Source organism: Thalia democratica, chromosome 8, assembly GCF_965202585.1.
Source record: "Thalia democratica chromosome 8, ktThaDemo2.hap1.1, whole genome shotgun sequence".
NCBI classification, from domain to species: Eukaryota; Metazoa; Chordata; class Thaliacea; order Salpida; family Salpidae; genus Thalia; species Thalia democratica.
In genome coordinates this window covers 14,184,968-14,203,556 of record NC_139172.1, presented here as the reverse complement: position 1 = coordinate 14,203,556, position 18,589 = coordinate 14,184,968, and the positions used below count along the sequence as shown (strand labels likewise).

The 18,589-nt window shown below is 25.5% G+C and overlaps 2 protein-coding genes across 2 annotated transcripts; both read left to right on the top strand.

Moving 5' to 3' along the window:
- The first annotated feature begins 283 nt into the window (after positions 1-283).
- Positions 284-2,042, top strand: LOC145841859 (peroxisomal biogenesis factor 19-like). Its single transcript, XM_082949144.1, has one exon. The coding sequence runs from the start codon at positions 286-288 to the stop codon at positions 1,189-1,191; it is 906 nt and encodes a 301-aa protein (XP_082805270.1). The 5' UTR covers positions 284-285; the 3' UTR covers positions 1,192-2,042.
- LOC145841858 (E3 ubiquitin-protein ligase PHF7-like) lies at positions 2,041-17,291 on the top strand. The gene is made up of 9 exons (XM_082949143.1): positions 2,041-2,130; positions 4,793-4,934; positions 6,186-6,314; positions 6,840-6,922; positions 10,615-10,735; positions 12,437-12,486; positions 12,698-12,808; positions 15,274-15,473; positions 15,671-17,291. Exons 1-9 carry the CDS (start codon positions 2,092-2,094, stop codon positions 16,098-16,100), a joined length of 1,305 nt encoding a protein of 434 aa, XP_082805269.1. The 5' UTR covers positions 2,041-2,091; the 3' UTR covers positions 16,101-17,291.
- The last annotated feature ends 1,298 nt before the right edge of the window (positions 17,292-18,589 follow it).

Below are 18,589 nucleotides of genomic sequence, written 5' to 3'. Positions count from 1 at the left end.
CTTAAGACCTTAATTTAAAAAAAGAAAATAAATTTTTTTTTTAAGGATTTAAAGAACTCAGGATGACTCAAGACAGTTTAAAGTATACCAGGATAGTTTTTGATTCAAAGAGTGGCAGAAACCCTGCTTCTCAAGCAGCAAAAAATATATTTTTTTATTTTATAACATAAAACATAGTATAACTTGTAAAATAAAAAACAACTCCTTGTTATTCTTCAAACTGATCTTTGTATCTTTATATAACTAGTTTTTGTGTAAAAATGTTGTTTTATTAGGTTAAAAATAATGTCAAAAGAAACTGCACAAATTGTAACTGATAGTGACTTAGATGATCTTTTAGATGAAGCTTTGAATGATTTTGATGCTGCACCAATAGTTTCATCTCAAACTCAATCAAAATCTGCAAATAATAATAAAAAACTAAATACAAACAGTTTATCTGATGATTGTAAAATCAAACCAGATGAGCTTTTTGGTCAGTTTTTTGACAAGGAAATTACAGAAAGTTTGCAACAAGAGTGGGACAAGGCTTTGGAGGAACTTCAACAAGAAGAAGGAGAAGACTTTTTAAAAGATTTACAAAAAGAAATTCATGGTGAGAATTCATGCTCAGCTGAAGCTCTAGAAAAAAAAGGTGGTGATAAAACTACAGAATCTGTAAATGAAAAGCTTAAATCAACTTTTGTAAATCTTAGTAATGATATTAAAAACAACAAAACTAAGAAAACCAGTGATGATTTTAAAAATATTGGTCCAGGTGGAATGTCAGTTGAGGACATGATGGGAGATCTTAATTTTGATGGTCCTGCAATGGATGATTTTTTAAACAAACAGGGTGGTATGATGGAAGGTTTGATGTCTACATTGCTGTCAAAAGAAATGATGTATGTCCCTATGAAAGAACTTTGTTCAAAATTTGAGCCATGGATAGAAAAAGGTCAAGAAAAATTTACCAAAAAACAGTTTTCAGACTATAGTAATCAACTAAAATTGTTAAAAGAAATATGTGCAGTTTTTGAAGAGGAGAAAGAAAGTGACACAGAACAAATTAAAAGTTCAAGAATGACTAAAGTTGTAAGTTTAGTTGATGAACTGCAAAAATATGGTGAACCACCTCATGAACTTATGGGTGATACTTTGCAAGATGGCATTCCATTGAAAAATCCTGCAGAAATGTGCTGCATACAATAAATCATATGAATTATTAAAATGATGCTATTTGTTTTAATTATTGAAAAGTTTTACTGCAATCATTTATATAGGCTGTAAAATACATTTTATTACATACATGCATAACCTAGTTTTTATTTATTATGATCCTATTTTAAATAAAATTAAAATTTTTCTTGTTTTTAATCGAGATTTGTTTGAAATATATATTTGCTCTAAATTATATATATTTATGTATATATTGGAATCAGGGTTGCTAGACCCTCAGGCTAGTTTTTGTTTTTTAAACTCCGGCTGTCTTAATTTAATTTTTGTAAAATTCAGGGTAGTTACTTTGTTAAATTTTAGATTATATTGAATTGTCCTTGATGAAGTTTTTTAATATTTTCTACTTAACTTACTAATTTCTATTAGTTCTACTATTTCAATTTTGTTAATTTTATGGCACTGATTTTTCATTATTAATTGAATTTAACTGCTTTGTATCTAGCTCTACTCAATTAAAGCAAATGTATTTTTCATAGTCTTATGCATGCGTAAGTGTGAAAAGTCCTGTTATTAGTTGATTTAAATTTTAAAGTATAAGTTTATACAGGGTGACAATTTTACATTTTTCAGGAGGGTGGCAACCCTGGGGTTTAAAATGATAAGCTTGTATTTTTTTACTTTTTTGTCTCTTAACTAAGTTATGCAATTTTATCTGCACTTAACAATACTTTAACCCAGACTATTATTGACAAAAAACTAAACTAAAGAAAACTTATTATACACTATTTAGTCTATACAGTTTATATATTTGTATTACTTTTTGTATTTTAAGTTGATGCAAATTAAAGCTGTTTTTAAGAAATAATAAAATAATAATAACAGAAGTAAGCACATGTATGTAATCATATGTAAATGTAAGAATTAGACACAAGCATGGGAAAAAGAAAGTTAAGCTCATCATCCAGTCAAAAAGTTAGTTAGTTAAAATAAATCTATTAGTTTTAATATTCACATAAGTTTTAACTGTATTGCTTAAGTAAGTTTTGGTCTTTGTGGTAAATGTTATCATAACATATATTGCATAACTTTTAATTATTTTGAAATAATTTCAAAATATTGAACTATAGCAAGTATATATTGTTGTATCAATAGATGGCTAAATGAATAATAATTGTTTCTCTGAAATCTATTTAAAGTATAAAAATGAATTAAATAATAAGCTGTTTTACATTTCATGATAGTTGGAACTAATTTTATCATGTTTTCACTTAAAAAAATTATATAGGTATATAAAAACAATTTATAATTATTCTCTTAGTAGTTTTAAACATTATTTTTACTTTTTCCTTTGCCTTGTCTACATTTTTCATAATATTGATAATTTATGTTTAACCAAGTTTCTTATTTTTATAACTTAACAACAAAATTTAACTAATATTATTTGCAGAGTAGGTAATAACTTTTATTGAACATACTTAGTTTTTTTCTTTTTCTTATAAATAAAGTTAAGTATTGAGTGTAAGTTTATAAACCCTTACTATAAAAACTCAGAAAAGCAGTCAAAATAAAACTTCATTTTAAACTAACACGCTCCTTTGAATAATAAATCACTGCTATAATTTACTTTAACTTAACTTAATTAGTTACTATGTACGAAAACTCAATGAAGCTACAGCTAGTTACAAAAAATACAATATATAGTTTAAAATAAAAGTTAACTATCAAAATACAAATAAATTTTAAGAATAAAGTAGTTTACAAAGTTTCAAAAATTGTATAAAAATAGTCTATAAATTGGTCATAAAAAGCTTAGCAGTGACTGATTTAAAAAAGAATAAATCAATTCTAATTAAATGACAACTAAGTTTTTAAACTAGAAGCTCCTGGCTTGTTTTCGTCTGATTTCTAAATTGTTTTCTGAACAGAATTTTCTAAATATTGTAAGGAACGTTTCCTGAAAGTTTGAGGTATTTATTTCAAAAAACGTAGGAGAAGATAGATTTTTAATAAAATAGTCTTTTTCTGTTGTTTTAGTTTGTGCCTCCCATAAGAAACCTATTGTTGCCTCGGAATTTGATCTGCTATATATCAAAATTTATTTTGAGTTTTAAAAATCAGTAAAAAGCATCTTGTAGCTTAGTTAAAACTCTATAAAATAAGATCCAATTGTGTAAAAAGTGAAAACCCCCCTATGCCCTTAATAAAAAAACCATAATACTGGACGTCACAAATGAGCCTTCAAATTTGTTTTTAAATTGTGTTACAAAAAATATTTTTTAAATAATATGTTATTTAATCAAAAGAATAGAGAAATTTCCAGTTATCTTTACAATCAAATTGATTATCCGTTATACTTTTATAAAATGTAAAGATTTAATCAGCTTAAAAAATCCTGTAGCCATCACTGAGAAAGGTTTGTTCTAAGTCAATGCAGCATTTAAGTTTTGATAAATTAAGTTCTCATAATTAGAACATTAAAAAACAGAAGCTAGAAGTTGAAAACCAATTGACCAAGTAATGATATTTTCATTGAATTTTTAACAATTTTTCATTACAGTATATATATTTGAATGTTCTTCAGCAATGTTTAATTTATAATATCATTGCTATTATTGTGGTGTTGTTGTTAAAAAATCCTTAAGTTTTGAATCTATATCCGTAATATTTTATTTATAAAAGTTATATACTGGTTTATATACATTTAATTTTTTTTATAAATCATTAAAAATAATAAATTGTTAGCTAAAGTCTGCTAACAATAATGTATTTAATATCAGTAAAGTAAAAACCACTTACATAAACATTATAACAATTCAAACTCAATACTTTCAAAGAAAAAAACCTGGTGATAAAAGTAAGCTTCGACTAAAAATATTAAAACAAATGTTTATAAATACTTTTTGCCATATCTTAAAAAATGGTAGTAATTAAAAAAATTCAAAATGGTTTAGTTGAATAAAAAAACTAAAAGAAGTAACTCACTACCATTCATAACTTAAATGTTGGAATTTAAATTAACAACTTTATTGTTTAAAAAAAGCAATGTTTTCTCAACTACATACTAGTACTTCAGTAATAAGAAATTGAGTTCATACTATTTTATAAATTTTAACTTATCAATCAGTACAAGTAACCTGCTGCCTAACATTGCATGTTAAAAAAAAGTAAAAAAAGGTAAGGCAATTATGATCTTTATCTTTAAACATATTTTTAAAAGGCATTCATATACTTATTGTTTGTGCTTCTTATATTAGTACATTTAGTGAAAATTGGTATATTTACAAATGTTAATTTTGATAATAGTAACATCATTAATTATAACACTCATTAGTAATATATGCATAAATACCTTGTTTGTAAAATTTAACTTGAAGAATAGATCGTTATAAAAAGTTCCTAGACTTAAGTTATGATTTTAAACGTTTTTATTTCAACTTTGTGAAAAAATAGTTATGTACTAAGTTTCAAACTGAATTTTCATCCCAATTTTTTAATAAATTTTACAAAACTATGTGGCTGACTACTGTAAAAAGTATCAATGAAGCTAACAAAAATAGCAGATAAACCTATTAAAGGTTTGGTAAGTTTTAAATGGAAACTAGTTGTACATTAGTGCTCAAAAAAAAATTTTTAGAAAAATAAAAAGGGAAGTTATTTCGGAGTTAGTACTAAAGATGTGTTAATGCTGAAAGATTTTGGAAAAAGCTGCATTTTCTGTGGTTCGTGTGTAAATGATGAAGCTAAGTGTGGAAAATTTATTCACCATGAACCATCAGGTTTTTGTTTGATTTGGTAAACTTCTTTAGAGTTGTATTGTCACTCATAATCTATTAAAGTCAAACTTTATTAATTGTAAAACTAACTCTTAAATCACTAAATTTTTTAGCCTTTTTATCATAAATATTTTTCTAGATTTTATTACATTACTTACACTAGTTATTTTATTACAGTATATTGATATCTAATAAATTAATTTATTGTTTAAGTATTAATTTAGATTATATGGTAAATTTAAATAATTAAAAAATAAATAATTTTTTTATACTTTTCAAAATTGAAATAGATATTATTTTTATTTTTTCCTAAGAAAGAAAACAATTTAAAAATAGTGTTTAAAAAATAGTAGGGTATTTTTAATTGAAAAGAGAATTTAATATATTTATTTGTTCTATTTTTTATAGCAATAGTTTTTACTCGACTTTATAAGTGTAAATAATAATGATTTGTATACTAGATGTTTTATAGCTATTGGTTTTTAAAGTACATAATGTTTTGATTCAAACTTTGTTGGTTTTGCATATATACTTTAGCGTAAGTTTTTTCTAGTTTTTTGTTACAGTATAAATAGTTTTATGACCAATTTTATATTTTTAAATATTAGTTTAAATGATTTTATAAAGCTAAAGTACTAGTTACACTCTATGAGTTTAGAATTGAATTTTTCTACAAGTACTGACTTTTGATTTTTTATTTTTCCAAAATAGTTTTGTAATAAGTATATACTTTGTAGATAAATTGAGTAAAAAGACTTTTTGCAATATTCAGGGTTGCCACTTTACCTGGAATCCTGGAAAAACCTGGAATTTGACAATTTAGGCAAAAAACACCTGGAAAAACCTGAAATTTAAAATTTTTTGAAAAAATCTGGAATTTTGATCAAAAAACCTGGAGTTTTTAAGAACTTTAACATCTTCAGTAGTAAAGTTTTGGTTTGACTCAAAAAATTTGTTATATAGATAAAAAATTTAAGTCATTACCAAAAGTTTTTTTATTAAAAAACACATTTTAAGAAGCTTTACAGTATCTTTTCAATCTTTTTATACTATTTAGCACAGTTTTTTACCTTAAATATAACTTTAAACTAAAAATAGACCCAAAAACGTGTACTTTTAAAAACCTAGAAGAAATTTGATAAACCTGGAAAAATTTAAAAAAAAAACGAGTGGCAACCCTGAATATTACAATTATAATATTACTACCTGTAAAAATATCTTAGAATGTATAATACTATTTTTTCTCAACCAAAGGTCTGAATATGCATTTGTTCTGCCTGTTATTATCAAGTGGACTGCAGCAAAAGTACCAAGATGAAGAAATGCATGTAAACAATCACCCCATGCATGTAGAAGGCTTTGCTATTAAGGACATAGCAAAAGGTTGTTATGTTTTTTGCTTAACCGAAAATCATCTTACTTGAATTTTTTTTGCTGCTGTTTTTAGGTAATAACACTTAATATATTATTAACTTTGTAGATATCAAGTATAGATCTCTCTTCATTTATAAAGAATATAAAAACTCTTTGTAATTTTTGAAATTTTGTGTACAAACCTTCTCAAAGTTTATTTTAAAGGGAAAAAGTTTGAAAATAACAAGAACAAGACAATTTCACCAAATATGTAACAATAGATTTAAATCTAAGTAGTTTTATTGTTAAATGAATAGTTTTTAAAATAAAAGTTAATGATAGTTTTTAATTTTTAATTTGATGCATTTGTTTTACCGCAGCTTAGGTTTTTAGATCTTGAATTACATTTAATTAAATAATTTTTCTTCATCCACAATGTAATTTAAGTGCTTGGTGATGACAGGGTTTGTATATTCGTATTTATATGTTTTAAATTATAGTTTATATTTATTGTTTCTTTTTACTTGAAACATAACAGATGAATTGTGTTTTTAGAAATTAGAAGAGGACAAAAACTAAAGTGCAGCATTTGCAAGAAGAAAGGAGCCACAATTGGCTGTGTCCAATCAAAGTGTTCTGTAAGTTATCATAGCTGTTGAAGTTTTTGCTTCAAAAATTTGATTTACATACAAACAAATTTCTAGCTAAATCACAAACAGCTAATTTTTCTAACTTAAAAGAGTGTCAAATGGTTTTATAAAATATATCTTAAGGCCATAGGGGGGGGTAGGCCATGTTTTTTACAAGTTGATCTTATTTTATAGAGTTTTTACTAAGCTTCAAGTTGCTTTTTACCGTTTTTAAAAATTTGAATTAGTTTTTGAGATATGACCGGCCAAAGTAACAGGTTCCTTATGGGGAAGGAAAAACTAAAACGGCGAAAAAAGACTAATGCATTCAAAATCTATCTCCTCCTTCATTTTTTAAGCAATCTTCTTCAAACTTTTACAATCTATTCTTTATACAATAACAAAAAAACGTTATTTGTGACTTTAAAAAATTTTAAGTAAAAATACCTTTTTTTGAAAAAAAAAATTTTTTTGATAAAAAATCACTTTTTTTTTTTTTTTGTCATAAAATTTTTATTTTTTAAAATTATTAAAATTCACAAATAACGTTTTTTTCTCATAATGTAAGGAACATTTCCTGAAAATTTAAAGAAGATTGCTTAAAAAATGAAGGAGAAGATAGATTTTAAAGCCCGTTTTTAAAAACTTGAGAAAAACGGCTTTAAAGTTACCCTTTATATACCCTTTATAAAGACAACCCTTTATATAACCGGTCATAAAAAAAAAGTTACTTGATATTTTTAAAATCTAAAAAAAGCATCTGAAAGATTATGAAGTTTACTATAATATAAGTCTATATGTTATTTTTGGTCAAAAAATGGCTTCTACCCCCCCTATGGCCTTAAATAATAGTTTTATAATTACTACAATATTTCCAACTCAATAAGTTTATAAAGAGAGAATAAAAAAGTATTTTAATTAAAATGCATTGTAAACGTAATTTATATGAAACTAAGTTGATAAAAAAAAACACATGTTTACTTTTCAATGACCAGTATTTAAACGTTAAAACTGTATTAACATTTTTAATTAAAACTATATCTATGTTATCAGAAGTTAACTTCTGCAAGTATCCTCAGCAGGTTATCACATTTACCTTCAGCTCACTCCATCATCCTATTGTCTTTTTTACTACTTCTTTCAATTAAGTTGCTGTATTTTAAATTACATATATTAAATTCATCTTAAATTTCATTGCAAAGAAGACATCCGACTAGACACAAATTTCACAATATTTTATTCACAAAAATTCTTGAATTTTTTAAACAAAACAATCAAACACAAAAAACTACTAAGTCTTAATTTTTGTAATTTAAATTTCAATATTCTCACCAAACAAATTAGTTATTTTTGTATAAAGTAAACTTTACAAATTAAAGTCTTTAGTTGTATCACAGTTAATCAACATAGCATACTTAAAAAACTTTACTTATAGTTTTTGATTCAATCAGGGTGGCCGCTAAACCTGGAATCCTGGAAAAACCTGGAACTTTGAACAAAAGTCACTGAAAAACCTAAAATTTTAAACAAATTTTATATATTAAATAGTAAAATTTAGATTTGAAATAAAAAATCTGTCATATATATATAAATTAGTGATTTACCGGACCCGGATCCAAACTTTTTTTTTCAAATTAGAATCCGGCCGGAACCAGATCCGGACTTTTTTTTTCATACCAAGATCCGGCCGGATCCGGATATCAGACAAAAATGGCAATATCCGGCCGGATCCGGACCCGGATAGTGAGTCGGGTACATCACTAGTTTTCACATAAAAAGTAGAGCTTACATTTGTAGTTTCAAAGTTTCATTTCTATAAAAGCTAAAAAAAAACTATGAATAAATTTAAATTTAGTATAAGCAAAATTGATAGAAAAATAAAGTACATCACAAAAACAATATCTGGTAGCTAAGATTAAATCTATTAAATAAGATCAACTTGTAAAAATATACAAGATCCAATCTAAAATCAATTAAAATCAAGTTCTTGAACAAAATCAACTAGAAAATCACAAAATATTCAAAACTGGATCAGCTTAAACTCATTTAAAATCTAAAGGAAAACTAGCCTGAGTTTTCAAAAAATCTTAAAACTAGCCTAAAAATTTGGTAGTAAAGTTTTTAATTTTACAACATAGGTAAAGAGTTGCATTTCTAAAATGTTTATTTCATAGTTTCAATGTAAACAAATGTAAATTAGTCACGTGTTCAAAATGAGCCAATCACGGTTGGTATTAAATTTTAACTGTCAAAAATGACTCTTTTTAATTTACAAAGGGTTTGTTTTTGAAAAAATACTTTTCTGTATGCTCTTTTTTACTAACTAGATCCGAATCGGCCGGATCTCTGTTAGGATCCGGCCGCAACCGGATCCGGACTTTTTTTTCAAATTAGGATCCGGCCGGAACCGGATCCAAACTGTTTTTTCAAATTATAATCCGGCCGGAACCGGATCCGGACTTTTTTTTCATATCAAGATCCGGCCGGATCCGGATATCAAACAAAAATGGCAATATCCGGCCGGATCCGGACCCGGGTAGTGAGTTAGGTACATCACTAATATAAATAGATTTTTTCTCGCCTTAAATTTTTTTTTTAAATACATATTTAAAGTAGCTTTTACAGTTTGTTTTCAATTTTGTTATACTACTTAACACAGTTTTTAACCTTAAACTTAACTTAAAACTAAAAATAGACCCAAAAACGTGTATTTTAAAAAACCTGGAAGAAATTCAGAAAACCTGGAAGGAATTTCTCAAAAACCAGTGGCCACCCTGGTAAATATTATTATAACTGATAAATTTTAGGTTATGTACAAATTTTAATTAATATTTTTTGTTGGTCACATACAACAAATTTTAAATAAGAAATATATATAGTAATTACAAATGTGTAAAATTTTTTAGTTTTGTAATAAATTAGACATATGGTCATCTTTCATATGGAAACCAAATGAAAAACTTTTGAAACTAATAAATAGTACTGTATGTATTTTATTATTGCTTCTATAAGTTAGTAGTTTTGATTTGATCAGAAAAAAATATTATCTGTTTTGTTTTAGTTGTCTAATCTCAAACGGGACTGCATTTTTTGGGTTTTATTTGTCACTGTTTTACCTTTTGCTTCCTTTTCAAATTATTTTGACAAAAACAATTATAACCCACCCATATTTACAACAAATGTTTAATTTTACATTCAAATTTAATATTTCAAAATGAGATTCATCAAGAAATTTTTAGTTTTAAACATATAAATTTAAAATTTGAACTATTTTAAGTTTTTTTTTTAATTGAAAAATGTTTTATAGAGTAACCATTGTTTGTTTAGATTAAAAAAACACAAAATACAAGAAAAAAACACGATGAACTGTTTTTTAGCAAGTAAATTTAATATATAGAGTTTTATTGATAAATATTCCAAACTTTGTGTAAAAGTAATTCAACTATACTTGATTATACAAGTTGTACAATTTCATTTGTTTTTACTAAGTTTTAATGAAAAGTTGTAATCAAATTATATTACCCCTGTAACACATTCAAAAATATGTATGGCCCTTAACAACTTTTTTCACATAACTTAGTCAGGGAAAATATTTTTTTAGAAGCATTAAATTAAATAAAGAATTTCATGAAAGCATTAAAAAGATTGAAAATTTTCAAAGCAGTATACTAAAGAAGATAACTGTCATATATGTTTAACAGGGGAAGTTTCATCACCCATGCGGACGGGATCATGGAGTATTGAGCGTTTTCGCGGGAACCTTCAGCAGCTATTGTTCAGCTCATAAACCTCGTCCGGATATTTACAGAGCTCTTCCTGAATGTAAGAATTATGTTTTTTTTTTGAAACACGTGTAAAATACTTTTTAATTAAAATAAAACTACAGACTAAACATCCTTTAATATAAGTGTTGCTTTAGTTAATTAATTTTTGTTATTCAATATTTTAATAATTTTGACTTATTTGCAGTGTCTTTTTTGTTTTTTTGTAATACTTGCGGAAATTAATATTTGATGCAGAATATGACATTTTTAAAAGACAATTTTTTTAAATATCAATTTTTAAAGTTATAAACTACTAATTGCTATAGTTTTAGAAACAGTCTGTTTATAAATAATATCAATTATAAGTTAAAAAAATGTTACTATTGCAGATTATTTACATTTAGAATGTTGAAAGTTAAAAAAAGTTTATCGCATAAACTATATAAATTTGCCTAGAAACTCAAAATATTGTAGTGAATATATCTCTAATTGTTTGAATGCTTGAATATTTAAGATTTAAAACAGATTAATTTCATATTTTGAATGTTTGAAATTTAAGAATGAATAAACAAATAACTTTATGTTTAAATTTGAAGAATATAAAAGTCACATTTTTCATACAGCGATCATTAATATAATCATTTTATTTACATATTGTATTGACTGTCAATATTCGAAAAAAGTTTGGGTTAAACTTTAAATGGAGTAGTTTTAATTTTTACAAAAGGGACTTTTTTATCTGTATGTCTTTTAAGTATAACATTTTTATTTACATAACTTAACGATTTAAATTCCTCAATACTTACCAAACAAAGAAAGTATTTATATTTTTAAATAATTTATATATAACCTCCAAAGTAAAATATTTTGCTGCATAAATCATTATAAAACTATTATGTGTTTAGTATCTATAAAAAGGCTTAAAAATATATTTTAAATAAAACAAGTTAACAAGGTTTGATCATAACAATTCGATCATCAGACCACAAGCCTCCGGTAGACTGCGACCCGGGTTTCGTTCTTATTGAAACTCCTCTGTCAGCCGTAACCGAAAAACTAGTTTACTGCAGTTTTTCGCTTACGGCTGACAGAGGAGTTTCAATAAGAACGAAACCCGGGTCGCAGTCTACCGGAGGTTTGTGGTATGATGATCAAATTGTTATGATCAAACCTTGTTAACTTGAGCTTGTCTCACGGCATAAAAAAGTCCAGGCTTTAGCTTTGTAGACTTTTGCTGATGTTTTCTTTAAATAAAGCAAGTCAGTATTTTTTAAAAGCTCTACAAAAATGAAATCAACTTATAAATATTTTGGTGAATAAAATAAAATAAAGGTTTAAATAACTTTAATTTATCAAGGGTAGTAACCTTATAACTCTATTTTATCTATGTTAAGCACACTCATCATAATAACTAAAGATTTCTACGTTTTTGTCAATTTGAAAATGTTGAAGAGAAAGTTAATATAAGAGTTCTATTTTGATTTTTTTTTATTCATTTTGTATTTTTTTAACATAAAAATTATGAGAAAAAAAAGTATAAAAATACTGAATTTAAAGTTTTTTTTTTGATGAAAAATACTGAATTTTTAATAAAAGACAAGAGTTTATGTTTTACATCTAACCTAACTAACTTTGTTTTAAAACTCTCCATTTGAAACTTTTCATCAGCTAATTGGTTAGTTTTTTAGATAAAGGACTGTTGTTAGAGTAATTGTTTAATTTTTTTTTAACACTATGCCTAAAATATTTTTTGTTGCAGTCAGCGGTATACTAACTGAGAAGAATACAAATACTGACAACACTTTAAAAGTTAGTAAAACTTTATATGAAAGTATATTTTTGTATACCTACTATGTTTTTTATAACTAAATCATATAAGTTAGCAATAAATTGTAACTACTTATAACTTTTTTTAATCTCTGGTTTGTTTTAATACTTTTATTTTGTTATTTTAATTCACCACACAGCTACTAATCTTGCTACTTCATATATAAAAAGTTCAATTTCGAACAACAAACAGGAATGTTTTGCTTGTATGGAGAAGTTGATTCCACCGTACAATGAAGGTGAAGTTGTTGTCGCTGCCTGTTGCAAAAATATGCATGCGCACAAAGACTGCTTGCAAAATCACGTTAGATTATTTTATATTTTATTATGATTTTTTAACACCGTATAACTTTTTATTCAAAAGTTTATTAATCTAACTAGATACTACTTGAAATAAAACTTTTAAGTAATACTCATTTTTTAGTTGACTAATCTGATTCTTATAAAAAATTTCAAACCAGTTTTTCAGCATTAAAGATATAACAACTATATTTAAGTTTTTTTTTGAATAAGGAGACGAATTAGATTTTATTTTTGCAGATTATAAAAAATAACTCTTATTTTAAAAACCTAATTTATCATTGGTTAATTAGTAAGTTAAACTATTTGTTATGGTAGTGTTATCTGTACCTCTAAAAACTTGTTTCTAAATTATGATTTCTGCTTATAGACTTTGAATATAAACATCTTCTCTAATAAGCAGGGTTGCTAAAAAATCTCAAATCCTGGAATTACCTGGAGTTTGACAGTTTAGATCAAAAATAAAAACAGGAAAAACCTATAATTTCGAACGTAATTCACTAAAAAACCTGAAATTTTAGACAATTTTTACATGTAAAGTATAGAAAATTCTATTAGATACAGAAAATCTATCATAAATATAAAACAATTACAGTACATTTCAATGTTGTTATAATAAAACAGCTTTTTTAACTTCAGTTTTGTTTTATACTAAAAAAGAGACTAAAAGCTTGGTTTTAAAAAACCAGGAGGAAATTCAGAAAACCTGGAAGAAATTTACAAAAAACCTTTGGCAACCGCTAATAAGGTAAAAACTGATAAATATTAAACAACAACAAATTAAAACGAAAATGTTTCTATTTGACACTAATTCATGAGTCGTCTGCAGTTGTAAGTTTTTGAAAATGTTTTCATTCATAACATTATGCAAACGAGGTAAATAGATAATACAGCAGAATATCAAGAACATTTATACCCTTATCCCTAACCTACCTTACCCAAATATATAAAAAAGAAACCAAAAATAGTTTTATCACTTAAATATAAACATAAAAATAAGTAAAATATTAGCCAATCAGAAGCGACCTTAGAACTGCAGCCGACGCCTAGTTTATACTTATCAAGACCGTAAGATAATTGCGTCATGAAGCCGAGTTGCAATTTTTTGATTTTTTATTTTCAACTCATGAAGTAAAAACTTTACTAAGTACAAATTTTAAGTTACTTTTTTTTAATTTACAACAGCCCTTCATGTGAGTTCTGTTTACTGCTACAACTTTATTTTTTTTTAATATTTATAAGGCATACTCATGTAAAAAGCTTTTAAACATTTTACATAAGTACAACTTACAACTAAAATCCAAGACAAAGTTATACTACTTTTAGTTTTTATTTATATTTTATAATTTAAGTTTAGTATTATGAAATTTTGCTTTCAAAATACTTACTTGAGCAATACAGTTTATACTTCATAATACGGTAATAGCAATCATTTTTCTGTATATTAAAAAAATCAAATTAGAAAAAATATTAACCATGAAATTTTAAACCATAAGTTTTTCAGTTTTTTGTATATTCTTTTTTGTTTTACTTATTTTCATTACGATGCACACCATTTATCTGTCCAAAAACTTTTTTCAGAATTATTCAACAACTGAAAACCTCTTATAGTTTACTACTATAGTGAAACATTATATTGTTTTTAATATTTTTCAAAAATAAATTTTAATTTTTTTCAAAAACAAATTTTAATTTGTTTACTAATAATATATAGTACAACTATACTATATGTCAATTTTATTCCACAAAACTAAAAATAATCTTATTTGTATTCTATTTGCATCACCGTACATTAGTAAAACAATGTTGCCAAAAAACCTGGAGTTCTGGAAAAACAAGGATTTTGACAATTTAGGCAAAAAAACCTGGAATTTTGAATAAAAGTCACTAAAGAAACTTATAATTTTAAACTCTTTTTGTATGTAAAGAAACAAAATTTCGATTAAATGCAAAAACTTAATCAAACAGATTAAAATTAAATTGTTTTTTTTTCATTGAAAAACACATTTAAAGTATCTTTTCATTGTTGGTATACTATTTAAGACAGTTTTTTTAACTTGAGTTTATTTTTATACAAAAAATGGACTAAAATACTTGTTTTTCAAAAACCTTTAAGAAGTTTGCAAAAAACCTTGGGCAACCCTGTAAAAAGTTTTCAGTAGATGCAAAGTGTGTTAATTATTATTTATAGAAATAATTGAAACTAAATAATTTTGACACTTATTAAGATTTTTATATATAATCATACCATTTATAGTTGTTAACCAAACAATTTTATCAACACATTTAATTGTTGATTTTAAAATATGATCCTACAGACTTTTTGATTGCCTATTAGCTGCAATGGCTGTATAATTTAAATTATATTTATTAATTTTTAGTTAACTTTAAACAATCAATGTATTAGCTATTCAATTTGAAAGCAACTATAAGTTACTAGTTATAATAAGAAAAAAAATATTCAAACAGGCATTGCACAGTGGGCAGCATCATTTCAGATGCCCGCATTGTAACAACCAGGAAGTGTACAAAGATAGTTGCGTTCAAATGGGAATTTATCTGCCTGAGAAAGATGCGTCGTGGGAAACAGAGTCTGGTGCGTATCAGGATCTTTACCGCACCCATCAGCACTGTGACATGGAAAATTGTAAATGTCCCTTTGGAAATAAGTAAGTTGAAAAATGATTCATATACTGATGTTGTTAGTAGTTATGAATAATAAATAGTTGAAATTTTTAAAGTTAACTTTTATTTTAAAATATGACTTATGATTGAAAAACATAACTAATAAAATTTAAACTGTTCAGGTAAACACATAAATTAAATTTGGCTAATTCAGCGCAACTAATTTTATAAAATTTTACAGCTACCATTCAACCGGAACGGAATGGCACATCGTCAAGTGCGACTTTTGCGGTTCGTATGGCGCTCACGTCGGATGCCACGACGAACTTGACAGCAAAGACAGTTTTCTTTGCTGCCCGCTAGACTGGAAAATTTATGGTGGTACGAAGCAGCAGGTTTATCAGGCAGCGAGAAAAATAGGAATTTTTCCATCTGATCAACCAGAAACACCGTCAAATGACTTGGAGATTTCCGATGAATTGTCGCCTGAACTGAAAAGTGTTGAAAATATCAGTTCGCCCATTAAAGTTGAAGTAGGCAAAACCAAAGTCCATCTGAAAAGGAAAAAGCGAGCGAAGAGCAAGACTTTAGAAGTTAACAACGGTAAGAAAATTAAAACGAAGCGACGCCCGCGACATTTAAGAAGGCTCAAAACTGTGAGCTATGTATAAATTTAAATATCTAACAAAAAGAGCATCTACAAATTGCCACAAGTTTTAAGTTTAAGAAAATGAGTTTAATTTTGTAGATGCTTATTTTGACAACTGTTCTAAAACTAATATTGACTTATACAAAATTATAGGATATAGATATGTATAACATTGAATTCCTTAGAGTTTGTGCTAACAGCTTTTGACCATGTAGTATAAATGTATATTATTAATGTTTTATCAAATAAATATTTATGTTTAATTATTATTATAAAATTAAGTATTGTATATAATAATGAGTTATTTAATTTATTTTTTAACTTACTAAGTTAAGGGTTGCTGTCTTTAAATTTATTTTGTTTGCTACTGTATAACTTTGGTTTTTAGAACTATATATATACTTGTCTTATTTTTTGTAGTTTTTGAAAAAATATCATCAACAAACATTTCTGTATTTTTTCTTTAGTGCTTTTTCGTTGTTTAAATTGTTTCTTTTAGTCAATCGTTGAGATACAAGTTTGGTTTTACAAATAAAACGCATTTCAAGACAAATGTATCTTTTTTGTATAAATAAAAAAAACCTACTTACAACTTAATATAAAAACTTACTATTGTATTGTAATACCTCACATGAATCGCAACGTTTGACTGCTTACTTCATCAAGTATTGTAGTTTTTCGTTAACGTATGCACCTTGAGAAATAGGTATGACAAACTAATGTTTTAAAATAGTTTTACTTTAATAAGAAATTGATGAATTTAAGATGTAACAAGAAAACCAAAATAGTATTTTTTAATCAAACGTTGTTAGCGAAGATGAAATCAAGTACTTAATTTTATTTAACTAGTCAAACTTTTCTTACTTCTATATCAATTTAGCACCAATAATCAGTCGAGGTTTTGCTATATACAACAGACTTTAAAATTTATTTTATCTCTTTCTAAAATTTATTATTTGCTAGGTGTTTGGAAATATAGCATTTTAAATATGTTTACTGAAAGGTACATATATAAATTAGCGTGGGGCAGAGCATTGGAGCAGATGCTCCGCCTAAAAAAATTAAAAAAATTACAATAATGTAATATTAAAATTGTTATTTTCTAAATAATGTTTGTTGAAAAACAATTTTGTTGTAGTTTTAGTTTTTTTTATCTTACTAAATTAGTTTTGAAAAATACCAAATTAAGGGTTTTTAAAAAAAAAAATAAATTTTCCACCCCCTAACAAAAATACCACGCGTCACCTTTGATACACACTACTGTCAAAAATGTATTTATATTGTTGATTTTGACTAATTTTTGAATTTATGTTAGTTGTGCTTAAATGGTTTGCTAACAATTTTAAACTTTTTTTCAATTTAAGTTATCCACATTAGGTTTTGCAAATTAAACACCGAATAAATTAACTTTATTTTTAAGTGAATTCAATACACGAAACTAGTTTGATTGCTAACTACTGAACGTGGAAGTATAGTTTTTAAGAATGAACAATTGTTTTATAACTTTATGCTTGGTAGTTAAAGACTTAAAATATCTTTCTAATGAAGAATTTTAATTCACTAGTAAGCTGATTTTTAACCATAACTTATTACATAATACAATCTGTTTTGCCCTTTTCGTTTTGAATTTAAATTATACCAAAAGTAAAACAGTATATGCAAATATTGATATATACCCCCAAGAGATTTCAGTTAAAATTTATTTTGTTTTAAGTTAAAAACAAAAATGTAGAAACGTTAGAAGTAAGTTTTAAAATTCATTTTTACATTGTAAATAAAATACTTTTGATAATTTTTTACTTTAAATTGATTATTTTTTTACTTAAATTAGCAAAAATTAAACAGTTATTTCTTAGCACATTTTAAACCTCCAGGAAGTTATCAACGAGTCCATTTGATATCAAATCTTGAAAAATGTTAATCACAAATACTTGGAATTTAATATTTTTTGAGAAAAATAAACTTGAAATCTTGGACCAAATGTATGTCAAATAAAATATTTAGCTTTGTAACAACAAATTACAAAGAAGGACTGTGACAATCCAAAAAAACGTTACTTAATGAAATCTATGTATCGCTTTATAATTGTGGATTAAAACAGAAGTTTAATGAGATAAACATATATTGATTTAAATCTGTATAAAATATGCTTTGTTGTAAAGTATTACCAGTTGGATTATTTTTCAATGTATTTCATCTGAAAAATGTCCGCTATTTTTTTATAAATAATTTAGTTTAGTGGCCCACAGTCTTTAAAAAAACATCATAAGTACGAAAAATATGCTATATTATTTAACGTATATATATTTTAACAAAAGCTACTCTTCTTGTACTTATATGCTTCTTCTGATACATAATGTGCTAAACTGATTAACAAAAATCAGGCAATATTTAAAAAATATAATCAAAATAAAGTATATAAATAATACTAATCTAATACAAACAAAATTATTAAACAAGCTTTCTGTTAAGGGATAATTATTTTATTCGACATTTTTAGACTTCAAGAAA